We start from the raw sequence: 16,380 nt of genomic DNA on the forward strand, positions 1-16,380 counted from the left end.
AGAAAGATTAATTCAAAGAGTGGGGGACCCAGCGCCCCCAGGACACTGCCAAACTCTGAGAAAATACTCTCCATTAAGACGTTTATGTTTTCTATTCACAGAACGTTCCTTCCACGTGGCTACATTTTCCTGTGAGGGATAGAATTTTGAAAGGGAGGAATACTTTTTTGAGACCCTAAGTATCCTCACATAGTTCAAGCTGCCTCTGGTGAGCTGTGTGACCTGGGATCTCAGGCTTAGACGCTGAGCCTCACTCTCTCTGCGTGTAAAATGGATATAAGCAGGCCTTCCCACCACCACCTTGTACACAGGCCATGCCCAGCCTCCAGCCCTGTCAAGCAGCCCCGCTGTTTATGGACACTGTGACTGAGCAGGCTCAGGAGACAGAGCCACACTTAGGGACAGTGTTATCTAGAAACTCACTCTCCTGTCAGGGTGGTCAGGCTCTTTGGACCCATATGACCCAAATGTGGTTCTGTCTGCGGGATGAGCCCAGGGAGGAGAGAGGAGGGACGGTCACGGGGTGGAGGGAGGCGCCCACTCCCCTGTCCCTTGGCACCCACCCCCAGCACCCTACCTTTCTATTTCCAGACCCACTCCTCTTCCTCGTGGCTCCTCCCCATTGAACAGCTGCCAACTTGCTTTGGTTTCTATTTCTCGGTAAGTGCTTCCCAGTGCAGAGGACCGCCTGGTTGGTGTGGAAAGTACCGGTGGCCACAAGGCAGTGCAGACATGGCTTTCAGCAGCACCCAGCCTTGCTACGTGAGACCAGTGAGTTCCAAGGCGGTGGGCACGGGTGGCACGCCAGCTGCCTCAGCCAGGGAGGCAGCTCTGGGCCTCAGGAAACAACTCCAGGGGGCGAGGGTGGAGGCGGCACCCCCAAGAGGACACAAGGGCAGGAATGCATCTCAGAAGCATTTACCGAGCCCTGCCAGGTGCCTGCCATGTCCTGGAAGGCAGCAGAAGTGACACCTGGAAGAGGGGTGGTTTGCCTGTGTGTGTGAGTGGTCCTGGAAGCAGATGTCTGGGCGCTGACTCTGGAGGCAGCCTCCCTGGGGCAGCCATTTACTCCCTTGCACAGGCAAGTTACTTCTACTTCTCTGGGCTCCAGTTTCCACATCTGTAAAGTGGGAATAGTCCTCGAGGCCAGCTCCCAGAGCTGAACTGGGATGGAGTGAGGTCACATGCTCGGAGTGCTTGAACGGAGCCTGCCGCCCTGTGGGCGCTTCAGAAGGGGCTTATATTGTTAGGAGTCTGGGGACAGCCAGGTGGGCTTCCTGAGGAGGTGTCTACTCCCTCGGGGGTGAGTTAACAAGGTGGGGCAGGTCGAGGGTGTCCTCAGAGGGATGCTCTTGGGGCTGAGGGTGGAGTGGAGCTGCCCTGCAGTGTGGGGTGTAAAGGGCTGCCGTTTGTACCTTTTGCCACATGTGTGTAGACCCTGTCTGTAGGTGGCCTTTCAACCCATGAGCCTTATTATCACATCATACATGGGAAACCTGGAGCTCAGGGAGACCACTTGCCAAATGTCCCCAGGTGGTGCCAGGAGAGAATAGTAATGAAGGGAGGCAGGCCCATGGCAGCCCCTGGCCGGAGGCCTCTGTGGCCACTGTGTCCCAGCACAGCCCTGCAGGAGCCTCTCTGGCCTTGGCAGGACGCTTTGTGAGGGGTCAGGACAGGCAGGCTGGCCGAGCCCTTCCTGGGTGGGCACATGGGGCGGGGTGGGTGGGCAGCAGCAGGGTGCTGGGAGAGAAGCTACTAGGGCTTCGCGTGGGACCCACCTCAGCAGGGCCCCTGGCCTGGCCCATTCTTCATGGCAGCCATGGTGCCACTTGCCCCGCCGTGTGGAGGCTCCCGAAGTGGGGCTGGAGGACGCCGGGCCAGCCTGGCCGGGGCCTCTGTGGGGCCTTCAGGGTCAGGATGTGTTACCAAGGCTCATTCTCCATCCAGTGCAGGATCCCAGAGATCCTTCCAGGCCCTGACATTCATTTTATTATTCTGGCGACTAGTTTTTACTTTCCAATCCTTGGATTCAAAAGCCAGCTTTTCAGATCAGAAGGAAAAAATCCTCCTGTGGGCAGCAGCAAGTTAAGACAAGGCCTTGGAGTCCAGACGAGAAAGGTGCTGGGAGGACCCGGGCACCCTTGCAGTGACCCAGTGACCTCCTGCAGTCGGTGGATGGCTTCCTCCAACTTTCAGAGGGGAGGCGGGGCGGCCAGCTGCTCGTTGGAGCCACGCCCTGCCGGGCAGGGTGGAATCAGGAAGCCCTGGGCGAACCGGAGGAGCCCATGCTCTGTGCTTGCCTGCGTGGGCACTGGGGTCAAACACGGATCAGCTAGCTGTGTGGCTGTGAGCAAGTCACCAACCTTCCCTGTGCCTCAGTTTCCTGTAATGGTCACTAATAATGGTCAGGGCTATCTTGGGGATAATGAAATATCACAGACAGAGAAGGCTCATCACCCCAAGTGCCTCCTGAGCTCTGGGGCAACAGGGCCCTTTGGCTCAAGGCCTCTCGCTGCCTCCTGCTCACCCCTCAGAGGCGAGCCCCCTCTGCCAGCTGGGGCTGGGTGCACTTGGTGATGCCAGGCCTCCAGGAGGAGGCCGCTCACCGTCTGACCTGTAGGGCCAGGCTCTGCTCTCTGCACTTATGGAGAGGAAGAGGAGGACAGAGCCTCAGCCTCCAGGCACAGCCAGGAGCTGGGAGCAAGTTCTGACCCAGCAGAGGGATTCGTTCATGCTAATGCCAACAGCTGCCATGGAACCAAGGGCTTTCCTCAGGGCCTCTCCTCTCACACTCTCAGAAACACTGCCAGGCTGGCACTGCTGTCCCACTGCTTCAAAGAGGGAACTGGGACACAGGCCAAGTGACTTGCTGAGTATCAGAATTGCCAACACGCAGGGCTGGGGCAGAGTAAGGGTCCACCCTCCCGCAGCACACAGAGCCAAAGCAGGCACGTGCACTCGCTAATGCAAATTCAGCAGCAGCCTCGGCCAAGCCAGGCTTAGAATCACACAATTTTGCCCTCTTATAATTCTGAAGGTCAGAAATCTAAACCCAAAGCGTCAGCAAAGCTGTTTCCTTCTGGAAGCTTCAGGGAAGACCCTGCTTCCCTGACTTTTCCAGCTTCCAGATGCTGCCTGCTTGCCTTGGCCTCGGGCCCCTTCCTCCAGCTGTGAGGCTAGCAGCTCTGGCTTCTGTTGGCTCATCTATTGTTATCCTCTCACTTTCCTGCCTCACTTTCTGAGTAATCCAGGATAACCCCCCAGTCTCAGATCTGCAAAGTCCTTTTTGCCATATAAAGAGATGTATTTGTAGATTCCGGAGATTAGAATGGGGGTGTTTTGGGCAGGTGGGGGTGGGCGTAATTATCCAGCCTACCGTACCCTCCGTGTTGTCAGTCAGTTTCTTTGAATCCCTCTGGAGACATTCATGCGTAGGAAGTAAATGGACATTGCGTCCCCGACGCAGTATTGTCCAGGTGCCGTTATCCTGTATCAGTTCTCAGAGCTCCCTTCTCCCTCCTTCGCTTGTCTCCATTAAGAATACCGCAATTTATTTCACCATTTTCCTCTTGGTAGACTTTTAGACTCTTTCCAATCCTTTGTTATCATAATGATGCAATGAATAACCTTGCCTGTAGGTTTGTACTCAATTTAAAATAACCTTGTCTTTCAGAGTCTCAGGATACCGTTTGAGGCAGGTTGAAAGCTCAGACACTTTTGGGGGGGGAATCATTATTTAAGATCAACTTGAACCGCCCTGCCCCAGGGATCTACACATTTCTTCCTCCATCCCTGCTTTCATCTGGGCACTATGACCCCCTTCAACACACACACACACACACACACACACACACACACACACACACACACACACTGCTTTCAGTCCCTACACCCCAGTGTTTAATGCCTGATGGAAGGTCACAGGCTTGCCAGGAGTGTTTGCATTTGAGGCATTCTCTCTCATGGCCCTGTGAAAGGCTCTCACGAGTATTTTTCAGGGTAGTGTGCCATGCTGGTCCATAACTGTGTTAGGCTGACTCCAAACCACGGGCATGGACAGAGCGAACCAAGAGAACTAAGAAACGCAGAGAAGGTGTGACTGTTTCAGGTCACCAAAGGATTTAACGGCAGAGCTCAGATCTGACCCGAGGAGCACAAATAGGTGCCTCTCCAAATGGTACTATTCAGCACCAGGATGGGAGTCTGTCTAGATGAGATCCTGGCATCACTGGTTCCTTCACGGAGCCGGGTGTGAGCTGGGTTGGATTTCCCTGGCTTCTGAGAGGTCGTCCATCTCGGGGACTCAGGCTAGGAAACAGTGGACTGAATTTGGCTGGTGGGTGTTTTGTGTTTTTTTTTTTGGCCTGCATGGTGCTCGTTTTAACTTGTTGCTGTAGAAAATTCAAAAAATGCAAGAGAATATTATCAAAAACCACACATACCCATTACCTGATAACAGCTGCCAACTCATCACCTATCTTGCTTCATCTCTACCTGACCCTCCTTCCCTTTCCACCCTTGGATTGTTTTGAAGAAAATCCAGATATATCATTTCACTGCAAATATTTCATTACAGATCTCTATAATTTAGGAACCCCTCTACACAATCCTTTTTAAAGAATTTCCCCCCCACCCCAAAATTAGAAAGTTTTACAGAAAAAGAAATCCATATTTCTGTCTTCTCCAAAAAATTAGAAGCCTTGTCAACACTGAGTCTGGATGGTAATCACTGATCAGAGTTGAGTGGACACTGTCCCTTTAGATGAGGGAAAGGATGTCCACTTTGTCCTATAGTCCCCACCACTCCCTATTGTCCCCTACCTGGCCATCTCAAACATATGACCTGCCTGGCTCCTGTAAACATTTAAATTTTTGTAGGGAACTAACTTAAAGGAGAAGTTAGAGAAGACATTAACAACTTGAAAAATGAGAGATTGGACTAGGAGATGAAACAGTGTAATGCCTGTTGCAGAACCACATTAGATAAAAGGCATACCAGAGGTAAGCTTTGAAAGTTGAGAAGTAACCAACTTGGGAATTTTGCTCAGAGAGACCAAGATGGAAGCAGTGGGGTGGCAGAGAGATACTGACTATATACCAGCCTCTTCTGCAGACTTTTTCTAAGTCAGCTATCTTACACAGAAGGTGGCATTTAGCCCTAATATACAAATGAGGAAACTGAGGTGAAGAGGTTTAATAAGCTTCCCAAGGCCACTCAGGTAATGAGCATTGAGTGAGGGCTCAAACCCGGAGCATGCCTGGCCCCGAAATGATGCATGCCTCACCAAAACACTTCTCCACTCACCTGGCCCAGGAAAGAGGATTTGGCAAAGTGGGTGCTGATGGGGTTGAGCAGGAGTGGAGATCTCCCATTAGGGCTCGGAAGGCTGCTGAGGGCCTGGGGAAGGAACGGGGGACCCAGGAGCAGGAGGAGAAGAGGGGGCTGCTGCGGCCATGAAGAGCAGCAGAAAGAGGCGCTACCAGGGTGGCCAGGAGGGCAAAGGTCATGGTCATCACAGTCCTGTGGGTGGGGCGGGCAGGAGAATGGGAGGGTGTCTTCTGGGCCCCTCAGGTAAGTGGAAGGTTTTTCCTCTAGAATAGGTTGGTGAGCCTCTTTGGTCCCTTGGACTTACTGGTCTTCGCCAGGGCCCCGGGGCCTTTGCTAGGAGTGTGGCCTGGGGCCCGGCAGCCCCCATCGCCACCCCGGTTCCTCCCCATCTCAGTGCACGTGCTACTTCCTCCTCCTGGAAGCTGTCACTTTCTCTCAGACTCAAGGAAGGCCAGCTCCCCATCGCATCCTCTCAGAGCCTGGCGGCCTCCCTATCGCAGTCATGGAATGTCTGTGAAACTACCTACCCTAACTGGAGGATCCGTGAGGCTGAGACCCGCTCTGTCCCGTCCACAGCTGCCCCGGCCCCCAGCACGGCCTGTGACATCAGGTGGCCACCAGCAAAGGCTGAGGGAACGAACAGTAGGAGGCAGGCCCGGTGACTGACACTGTCTTCTCCCTGTAGGCCGTCCCCTTCTACGGGACAATCAAAGGGGGTCTCCAGGATGGGCATCAGATCACTGTCTACGGGACCATCCTTCACTCCACTGTAACCAGGTAACTAGAACTGTGGTTTCTCTCCACAGTTCTCTCCAGCCTTGCCCCTTAGCAAACCAGGGCACCTGTCAGCTCAGGTCGGTCCACCCGACACCCTCCGAGCTGCCTGCACCTGGCTCGGGATGCTGGATGAGCAGGGCCCTGCCCCTGCTGACATTGCCTGGGCCATGCCCTCTGCCAGTAGCATGCTGCACCATTCACATAAACTCCCCCCAGACAATGGACCACAGGAGCTCAATCTGGGGGAAGCAGATAATTATATTCTGGGATCAAACTTGGCGCACTGTGAGACAGAGTTGCAAAAACATCAATTCCTTTATTTCTCATGACTGTGCTTACCTACTTGGGAGCCCTCGTTTGGCTGATGTGGAAATGTTAAAACTTGTCGTCAAATGCAATTTGGTCTTTTTTGGTTTTAAGGTCTTTTCTGAAAAACACTAAGTCAGTTGAAAATACAGATATTTTCTCTGTTTCCCACTGTCTCTTCCTTCCCAAGAGAGGACTTCTGGGAATGAGGAGGAGCGTGCACATCCTCCCAGAGGTTGGAGGGCCCACTGATGCTCACACAGCCCTGCTGACCTGCTGAGGTCCGGTGGCTCAGAGGTGTGGGTCTCTCGCCTGCTTTGGGTGAGGTCTCCACATGTGGAGGCAGCCGGCTGAAGTCCCCAGTGCCCCCAGAAACCCCTCTGGATGCGTGCCCATCTCTCAGAAACCTCTGTCTCAATCCCAGATGTCTGTGTCCCCGGGGGGGGGGGCCCTCCTCACTGTGCAGGAGCCCAGGGGACCTTCTGGATCCTTCATGCCACTCCCAGACCCAGCCCTGCCTCAGATTCCAGATGACTTCCTTTACTATTGCCTTCCCTGCCAGGTGGGCATGGCCCCATGCCCCTGGGGCCTCTCTCAGAGCCCTGAGCACCCTCAAGAGACACCAAGGGAAGTGAGGCAGCCGGGTCCCTCTAAAGCCTGCAGGGCCGGCGGGGGCAGGGCCTCTGAGCTTCCAACCCCTACTCATTCCCTTTCTGTCTGCCAACCCTCCTCTTAGCACCACCAGGGCCTTCTCTCATCCCTCTCATAGAAACTGTTCTGAATTTTTCCCATGGGAGCTGGTGCACTCTCCCATCCCTGGGGCAGGAATTTTCAAAGGACTGCAGGAATGACACTGGAGGACACAAGGAGAAACTACATCCGGAGATAGTTCAGAAACCACATTCTTCATTGTAAGAGGAATGTAGACTTAGGTTTCCCAGCTGCAGGGTCACGCGGAGCCTCCTTGCCCCTTAGTACCCCCAGAGGGAGAGCTGGCTGGGCTCGGGCCTCAGCAGTACCCTGTGGGGCCTGCTGGCTGGGGGGTCATGGAGCCCCCTGGTGTTGAGGACGGCATCCAGAATTGCCCTCCTCCACAGAGAAATCCAGGGGGCTCTGCAGGAATGTGCTAGAATGCCTATCAAGGGCCACCTCTGGGTTGTGGTGGTACCTGACGCAGGGGGATGTGAAAAACGTGAAAACACACAGGGCCCTCCCAGGCTCTGTGCATCAGGTGCAAGAGCCCAGGGTGACCTGGAGAAGCAAGCCATGCCCGTGCCCATGCCCATGCCTGGGCTGAGGTCAGGGAAGGCTCGAGCAGGCCCACACCTCAGTGGAGAACCTCAGACTGGAACATGATTCTTCAGGACAGGACCGAGCTGTGTGGGAAAAAGCAGAACAAACGTTTACGGCACCCCTTCTGTGAGCCAAGCTCTTTGGAAAGATCTTTTAATTCCTCACCTTAGAGCTGTAGTGATACCCAAGGGAGATTCTGATGGTGGGGGGCTTCCTGAACGCTGCCCATTACTCATCACCTCAGGAAGGGAGTCACCCCCTTTCCTGGGTGGAACAACCTGAGTGTACTGTGGTTCAGGCTTGCCACAAATGAGAGTGCGAGCCGGGATCCGGGCCCAGGCCTGCCGACGTCAGGACCATCCCTCCACACCTCACGGGTGGGACGCACTCCAGCCCCCAAGGCAGGGACAGACTGACTGACGTGCTTGTGCCTGAGAGCCGGGATTCATTCTGTGCCTCTTCTTCTAGACACCGTCCTTGTCAATATACCAATTTGCCGTCGATTTCACGTGTTCTTCAAATCTGCTCTCTTCTTTCCCAAGTGAGCAGAGATGGGCTGACCTCCAAGGGTCCACTCAGTGTGAAAGGGTCTTCTAGGCACATTTCCTGACTTCCATCCTTTCTTCCTCCCCTTTTTAAAATTGAAATACAGTTGATATACATTATATTGGTCAAATGGATGACCTAGTGACTCCACAGTTCCACACATTACTAAGCGCGCCCATGAGAAGAGTGGTTGCCATCTGACTTCCATCTCTGATACAAATTTGTAACCAGTTTCCAAGACCTAGTCTTGTTGCTAGTGTCCACCTTTTGCTTCACCCATTCTCTACTTATTTTTAGAAAATCACACTGTAAAGGCAAACTGAAGTAATTGCACAGAAACACACTAAGTGCTAATTAGGTGAACAGGAGGGATGGCAACACGGTAAGGATGGGGGCAGCCCTGCCGCGCCAGCTGTAAGCCAGTCCCCAGACAGACGTGATTCACAGGCACGAGGCCCTCCATCAGCAGTAAACAGGCTGCAGAACACCAACTTACTTTCCTTGGCCTAGGTTCATTGTGAACTTCCAGACTGGCCGCAGTGACAGCAACATTGCCTTCCACTTCAACCCTCGGTTTGAAGACGGTGGGTACGTGGTCTGTAACACAAAGCAGAAAGGATGCTGGGGGCCTGAGGAGAGGAAGATGCAGATGCCCTTCCAGATGGGGGGATCGTTTGAGCTCTGTTTCTTGGTGGAGACCTGGAGTTTCAAGGTGAGCAGAGGCTCTCCTCTCCTCCCCACTCCCGTGCCCTGTCCCCCAGCCCCATGAGGTGTGGCCCTTCACACGAGCAGCACCCTTGCACAGATCACAGGACCATTTCTCCGTAAGGACGTTGCCAGTGGCTGTAGTCTCCTCCTAGGCCTTTACCAGCAGCTACAGCTACACCTGTTGCTTGTTTTACTCAGGACACAAGAACGAGGAATTCAGTAGAATGTCTGCCAAGCATCCTCTGGGCATGGTGCAGTGCCTGGCACTGTGGGCACCATGATGCTTTTCAGCCTCTTGCGTCTTGAAAGCCCAAGTTAATTCCCTTCCTCTGTGGCAGCCATTCCTTCTCTGCAGGCCCCTGATAACATTTGGTTGTTGGTAACATTGTTAGAGATTTATCCAGGTGCCATTGTGGAGTGGCATGGCATTACGGATGGCGTTTGCAAACAGGGTCGCCTCTCTGGGCTTGGGGCAGTGGGTGGGATGAGTAATCTGCATCTCTGCCTCTCTGTGTGAACACAGATATTCCATCACCTCACTGTGCAACTCGGGGTCCTCTCTCCTCTGCCCACCTTGAATTTTTGTGCATGTTTAAATAACGCTCTCCATGTGAGCTAAGATCAGGAAGACAAACCTACTGCAGTAAATAAACAACCATCATAACTAAAAAGCCCCTACCTGGAGCCCCATAGAGACCGGGTTTGGTTTGGTTGCTCTTTGGGTCACAGGCACGGTCCTGTAACTGACACAGCCTGAGGCCTGCAGAGCTGGATGTCAAACCAGAGGTGGGCCTTCTCTTCTAGAAGCAGGGGTCCCTGAGGCACAGGGGTGCTGCCTGGCCTGGGCCCGTCTCCTGGAACATGTGCTCCCCCCTGGCAGGTCATGGTGAATGGGAGCCTCTTTGTGCAGTACTCACACCGAGTGCCCTTCCAGCAAGTGGACACCATCTCCATCACTGGTGCTGTGCAGCTGTCCTACGTCAGCTTCCAGGTCAGACTGTCCACCTGGCACCTGTCGCTGGGGCTGGGTGCCTCGGCCTTTAGGTGGGCCCTGAGGTAGCAGGGAGTTTCCTACCCAGGTGACTCTGGGGGCCCATCTTGTCCTTGTGTTGCTGTCTCTGTCCAGAACACCTGCCTCAGTCTCCTGAACTCCTAGCCCCTCCTCTCTGTCCCTTTTATTTCCACCCTGCTTAGGAGGCCAGAAGGTTCCAGAAGGAACCCAGGCTTAGGAACCAAACTGAATCCAGCTTGGATATCCCAGCTCTGCCGTTCCCCTCAGCTGTGAGATCTGAGACAAGTGACTTCACCTCCCCCAGCCTCAGTTTCCTCATCCGTGGAAGAGGCATGGTCACTGCTGCCCATGGGTTATTGTGTGAATTCAATGAGACGATACATGACAGAGGTCACACAATGACCTATACGAGCCCACATCCAGGCTCTTTGACCCTGTCTGTGTTTTTAAATTTTTTAATGTGTTGCCACCAACTAAAAGATCAGAAGCATCTTGCATCCTGGAGATGGATGATAACCACTCGCTGTACAACAATGTGAATGTTCTTAATGCCACTGAACTGTGCCCTTAAAAATGGTTAAGATGGTACATTTTATGTGTATTTTACCATAATTATTTTAAAAGGTCAGGCGAAATCACATGGAAATCTGAATTTCTGGCCAGTTGTGAAAACTGGGAGGAAGGGGGTGTGCTGGTCCCACACCCCCACAGTGCCCGTTTGCAGGCTGGTGCGATTGGCACCACTTGGGTGTTTGCATGGCTCCCTGAGATGAGAAGGGTGCACAGTGGGCCCTCAACAAATATGAGCTGCTTTCTCTTTGGTCCTCATTCCAAATACCCTCCCTGGCTGGCTCTCGCCTCTCCAGGGTTGGAGTCAGGTGGGGGGAGCCAGCCTGGTGTCACTCTGGAGCCTCGTCCTCGGCCCGCCCCTCCCCGTGGTGCCGAACACCCTCCCGCCCCCACCTGCCTGGCCCTCTGCCTGTTGCCCTGGCCCTGGCTTCTTCACTCTCCCCTCTCTTTGGCTCCATTATTGCTTCTTTTGTTTTCATCCAGTGGCACCTTTTGTTTTAACAGAACACCTGTGCAGCCCCCGTCCAGCCTCCCTTCTTTGGGATACAACTCCCCCAGGTCTCCTTTCCCCTGTTCCAGCCTCCACAGCGATTACTGCAGGTGAGTTCACCGTGGAGGCCTCAGTGGGAAGCACAGAGGGTCTGAGAGGCAGTTGCCAGTGAGCCAGCCGGCCAGGGCCTAGGTTCCCTGCCTGCACCACGGCGTCCCTGGGTCTTTCCTCCCCTCCCCACTATCTCTCCAGGGCCCTAAGGCCCCACCTTCCCAAAGCCACTGCCCTGGTCCAGGCCATCTGAGCCCTCACCACACACACCCACCCACTGTGACCTTCTGATAAGCATGTCACATCCTCTCTCGGCTTAAATATGCTGAGGGCCCCGAGCCCTTCCAGATAAAGCCCAAATTCCCAGCAGCACATGCAGAATCCTCCCCAATCTTGTCCAGCCACCTCCCAGCCTCACTCTTCACCCTGGAGGCTCATGCAGCCTCCATAGCTTACTTGAGGCTCTCTTGGGACCCCACACTTTTGCACCTTCTGTCCTGGTGCCAAAAGTGCTGTTTACGACCTCACCCCTAGCCCACCCCAAATGGACCTCGATGCTTTCCTTCAGGGTCGCTCCTTGGGGGCATGGTCCCTGCCAGAAGGTTGCTGGGTGCTCCCGTACATCCCCTTGGCCTTTGTACATATCTGTGCAGTGCCAGTCACCACATGCCATCATAACTGTGCTTACATGTCTGTCCCTGTCACTCCTCCCTTCCTTCCACACCCATAAGCCCTTTGTGGGCTGGGGCTGTGACTTGTTTGTGTATCCCCAGCACTTTGCACAGTGCCTGGCATGCAGCAGGGACTTGATTAACGAGTGTGGAGTGTGGTTTGCACAGCCAGTCGAATGGGAGACCAGTCAGGCAAGAACAGTCTGCTGGGTGGGGGCAGGGTGGGAGCTGGGCAGAAGGGCTGTGTCTCCACGCAGCCGACCTGTGGCCCATCGTTGTACAGCGGACACGTGCCTCCTGCCACGCTGACTTCAGGACCAGTGTTTGCAGGGCAGCCCATCTTTGGCCCTGGTCTGGGGAGGACAGGGTGCGGTAGATACAATCAGCCAGAACTGGGTATCATTTGGGGCTTTATCCCTTGCTACCAGGGTAAACTTGGGCAAGTTGCTTAACCTTTCTGAACCTGGTTGTCTCACTGGTGAAATAGGAGCCAAGGATCCTTCCTTCATAGGGCACCAAAGCCAGAGCCTGGCACGCAGGAGACCTCAGTAAATGCTGGTTCCAACTTACAGTGGCAACGGTTGTATCTCTGGGAACCGAGGGCGGCTATGTGGTGTATCTAAGCCACTGTCCTCACCCTCTGGGGGAGCCAGTGAGGACTCTCCCCTCCTGCTGGTGCACCTGAGGAGGCCTGGGGTCAGTGGGGCTGCCCGCTGAGGGGCTGAGAGGCAGGTGACTGTGAAGGGGTCTGGGCACATAGCAGGGAGTGCCACCAAGGATGACACAGTGGGGAGCATGTGGGTGTACACCCCCACACTGAGTCTCCTGGTCTCTTTTCAACAGAACTCCACAATCCCACCTATGGCGTACCCCGACCCGACCTACGTAAGTGGCTCTTCGGGGAATGGTGGAGGGGACTGCTAGTATCGGGCAGGGTGGGAGGTGCAGGGCAGCTTGCAAAGTGGAAGGCAGTCATCTGGGGAGCTCAGGTTCCTACGACACCCAAGGAAGTTAGCATCCTGTCAATAGGAGCTCTCACCCTTCCAGTGAGTGGCCTCCCCTCTCAGCCCAAGGACTTTTGTGTCTGGCTAAAGCTCTTCCCATGACAGTCTAAGCCTCTTAATTTGATCAACACTGGCAAGTTTTTCTTTGGCATTTACCGAACCAAGGGAAGATAGCATGGAGCTCTTTCTTGAAAGTGTATTGCTCACAGACACGGTTGCCAAACAAGGTGACTGTCCAAATTCATGGAAACTGGCATACAGCTTCCTGCAGCTGCAGCTGCTCCAGGTGCTGCCGACTGACCTGCCCCTTCTCCTGACAGCCAATGCCGTTCTTCACCAGCATCCCAGGTGGGCTGTACCCCTCCAAGAGTATCATTGTGTCAGGCACTGTCCTGCCCAATGCTCAGAGGTAAGCCAGGGTTCTTAGGGAGGAGAGACACCCCAAGGTCATTTTGGCCATTCCCCTGGCTCTGGGCAGGCTGGGGAGGATCGGGGACCCAGGGCTCAGTGGGCACAGGAGGGTCATGCGTGCTGTCCACCCCCAGGTTCCACATCAACCTGCGCTCTGGGAGTGACATCGCCTTCCACTTGAACCCCCGTTTCAACGAGAACGTTGTGGTCCGCAACACACAGATCAACAACTCTTGGGGGGTCGAGGAGAGAAGCCTTCAGAGAAATATGCCCTTCACCCGAGGCCAGAGCTTCTCGGTGAGGTGCTGCAGCCAGGAGCCCAAAGGGGCCCTTGAGGGACAACAGGAGCCAGGGGTGGGGGGCACTGGGGGCAGCACCGTGAACAAGATGGGGGCCAATGCCTCTGCAGGGGGGCTCAGCCCCAAAGAAGAGAAAGTGTTCAACGAATCATCATTATTGTCATTTTACTATCACTGCCCCACGTAAGGTAGGTGGTGGCGCCAGCAGTTTACAGATGAGGAGACAATCTCATATGTGCAGGTTCCTGGCCTGAGGTCACACAGCCAATAAGGGCCAGACTGAACCCAAGAGTGAGGTGTCACTCATTCACTCCCCACTCATTCGACAGTTGTTTCTCAGCTGTTGTATCACAGTCACTTTGTGCAGGAAGCACTCCAGGCTCTGGGGGTACAGCCTTGTCACAGACAGGTGGGGTCCTGCTTCCGCGGAACTGACAGATTTGGGAGAGGGACAAGGAGGCAAAGCACAGGCAGATCATTGCACATAAAGACATGCAGAAAGCAGAACGGAATAATGGGCTAGAGTGAGCACCGGGACAGGGGCCAAGCTGCCTCCAATGGGGACAGCTGTGGGAGGGGGAGGCCACAGAGCAGGTGAGACCTCAGGGACAAGAGGCTTCCTGGTAAAGATCTGAGGGGGTGTTTCTGGTGGGCAGTGGAAGGAGCAACTGCTGCAACAGAGGAGAGTCATGGGCATGGCCTGTGAGGCCGGGGGGCTTCTGGATACAGAGTGAGGACAGCACGGTGTGGGCTGGTGCGGCTGGAGGCCTGGATCGTGTAAGAGTGTTCTCAAACCTGACCGCACATTTCAAATCACTTGGAGGGCTTAAAAAATAAAAAGTAATGCCTGACTCCACCACAGACCAATGAGGTGGTGAGCCTGGACATCTGTATTTTAAAATTTGCCCTAATATTCCTCAGCCAGGGTTGAAAATGACTGATGTAGGGCCCTGAGGGCCATAGATGGGGTATTTGGATTTTAATGCAAATTAAAAAATGTTGGTATGTTTTAAGCTAGAGGCCAATATACTTTGATTTATAGATGGCTGTGTGACTTTGAGCAAGTGGCTTAATTGCTCTGTGCCTCAGTTTCCTCATCTAAAAAATGGGACTAATAATAGTATCAATTTCATAGAGATGTACGAATGAAATGGTGTTTGGACATGCGTAGGATGGTGCCTGGGCAGAGGAAGGGGGCTGCATGTGTTAGCCGTTGTAGTGCGGATAGTATTTTAACAGAGGGGCTCCACCTGCCTCCTGGAGAATATTTGGGGTGGAAGAGACAAGGCTGGCTGCTGCCGCAGGAGCCCAGGTGCAGTGCACTCCTGTGTGCCGGGTACTAGGGACATGGAGGCACAAGCCAGCATTCCCGCCCCTAGAGGCTCCAGGTGGAAAGGGGATGGGGGATGTGGCCTCGGGGGCTCCTGCCTGGACCAGGAGGGACAGGAGGTGGGGAGAGGCCAGGAAGGCTTGCTGGAGGGGGATGGCTCCAGAAGGGTGATCAGCAGTTATCCTTGTGGGCAAGGCACCCAGGCTGGGGAGCAGAGGGTGGAGGGCAGTCTGGCCAGGGAACAGAAGATGGGAAGTGCAGGGGAAGGGGAGCGCAGGACACGGTTTGTGAAGAATGCCTCCTTCCGTGTGTGCCTGGACTGCACGTCTGCTTGCTCGGTTCCTGTTTGAGGTGGGCAGGCAGGAGGGAGGGAGGCATGAGCCTGCCATTTCGGTTGGAGGGCTTCCCAAGTGGGGCACAAACGACTCCGCCTCTCTGTTCAGGTGTGGATCATGTGTGAAGGCCACTGCTTCAAGGTGGCTGTGGATGGTCAGCACCTGTTAGAATACAGCCACCGCCTCAAGAACCTGCCTGCCATCAATAACCTGGAGGTGACAGGTGATGTCCAGCTGACCAGTGTACAGACATAGGTGGGTTCACTGTCCCTGCCCCAGCCTTACCCAGCCTGCTGAGGATCTGGGGCTCTTCTGGAGAGAAAATGTCCTTGCGTGGCCTGATTCTAGCTGTAGTCAGCCTGGAGTGAAGGCAGCTGGTCGGGACTGCCTTCCTTAGGGTAATACCTGGGCTTGCAGCAGCCAAAATCCTCCCACCCGGGGAGAGGAGTGGTCTGTCAGACTGAAGCCCGGGGCCAGGCCTCTTGGCACAAAGGGAGGGTCCTTGTTCTTCCAAACCTCTTAGCCCAGGGCTACACCCTATGTGCTTCTCAACCACATTCCCATCCCTGCCATTTAATGCCACCTGGGTCCTAAGCCATCAGTTGTTCCCTAGGGAGGCCGTCTCCTTGGTCCCTCCCCTTTCTCCAACCCTTAACCTGTCCTGAGTCCTGCACCAACCCTTTCCCTGCTCCAGGAACGCTGCCCTGATGACACCCTGCTGCTCTCCACCGACTGGACCTTTCTTGGGGTGGCTGTCCCCTTTCCCAGCATCCTTCAAAGAAAAATGCTTGTTGGCACACATGCATGGAATGATTATGCTTATTATATGTATTTGGAGACATTTTGAAGTCCCTGGAATTGGAGAGGGCCTGGCTTATGGGTGTGGGAGGAGGGAGCCTGGGCTCCCCTTGGCCAGGGGCAGCCCCGACATCCACACCTGCTCCCAGTGGACCCCCACACACCCCACGAGGTTTAGAGGTGAAGCAGGCTGGGCTCAAGTCTCTTGGGCAGGAATCTCTGACACAGTAAGCGTGCAGCAAAGAAGAACCCAGGGAACAGCCCCACACTTGACATGAGCCAAGGGCTGGGCCAGAGCCTGGGAGGACCTCGGCAGGAGGTGCCAGGAGGCCAGAGGGCGTGTCCCAGCAGGAGGATGCGGCGGTAGGGTAAGACGCTGATTCGGAAGAGCCCTCGTGTTCCATGTGGGCACCCCAGGACTAGGGTGTGGTACGGAATGTGGCTCCATGT

The 16,380-nt window shown here is 54.7% G+C and overlaps 1 protein-coding gene across 2 annotated transcripts; it reads left to right on the forward strand.

Annotated features, from left to right (window-relative positions):
- Positions 1-619: 619 nt before the first annotated feature.
- On the forward strand, positions 620-15,975 carry LGALS9 (galectin 9). Of its 2 annotated transcripts, none has more exons than XM_017660251.3 (10): positions 620-771; positions 6,015-6,106; positions 8,762-8,963; positions 9,840-9,950; positions 11,046-11,141; positions 12,597-12,638; positions 13,078-13,166; positions 13,303-13,465; positions 15,241-15,387; positions 15,827-15,975. In XM_017660251.3, the coding sequence occupies exons 1-9, from the start codon at positions 733-735 to the stop codon at positions 15,385-15,387; spliced, it is 981 nt and encodes a 326-aa protein (XP_017515740.1). In that variant the 5' UTR covers positions 620-732; the 3' UTR covers positions 15,827-15,975. The 2 variants fall into 2 exon arrangements, with proteins under 2 accessions (XP_017515740.1, XP_036858207.2); XM_037002312.2 differs by lacking the exon at positions 620-771 and adding an exon at positions 887-1,081.
- The last annotated feature ends 405 nt before the right edge of the window (positions 15,976-16,380 follow it).

The sequence above is a fragment of the Manis javanica genome, chromosome 4 (genome assembly GCF_040802235.1).
Source record: "Manis javanica isolate MJ-LG chromosome 4, MJ_LKY, whole genome shotgun sequence".
NCBI lineage: Eukaryota > Metazoa > Chordata > Mammalia > Pholidota > Manidae > Manis > Manis javanica.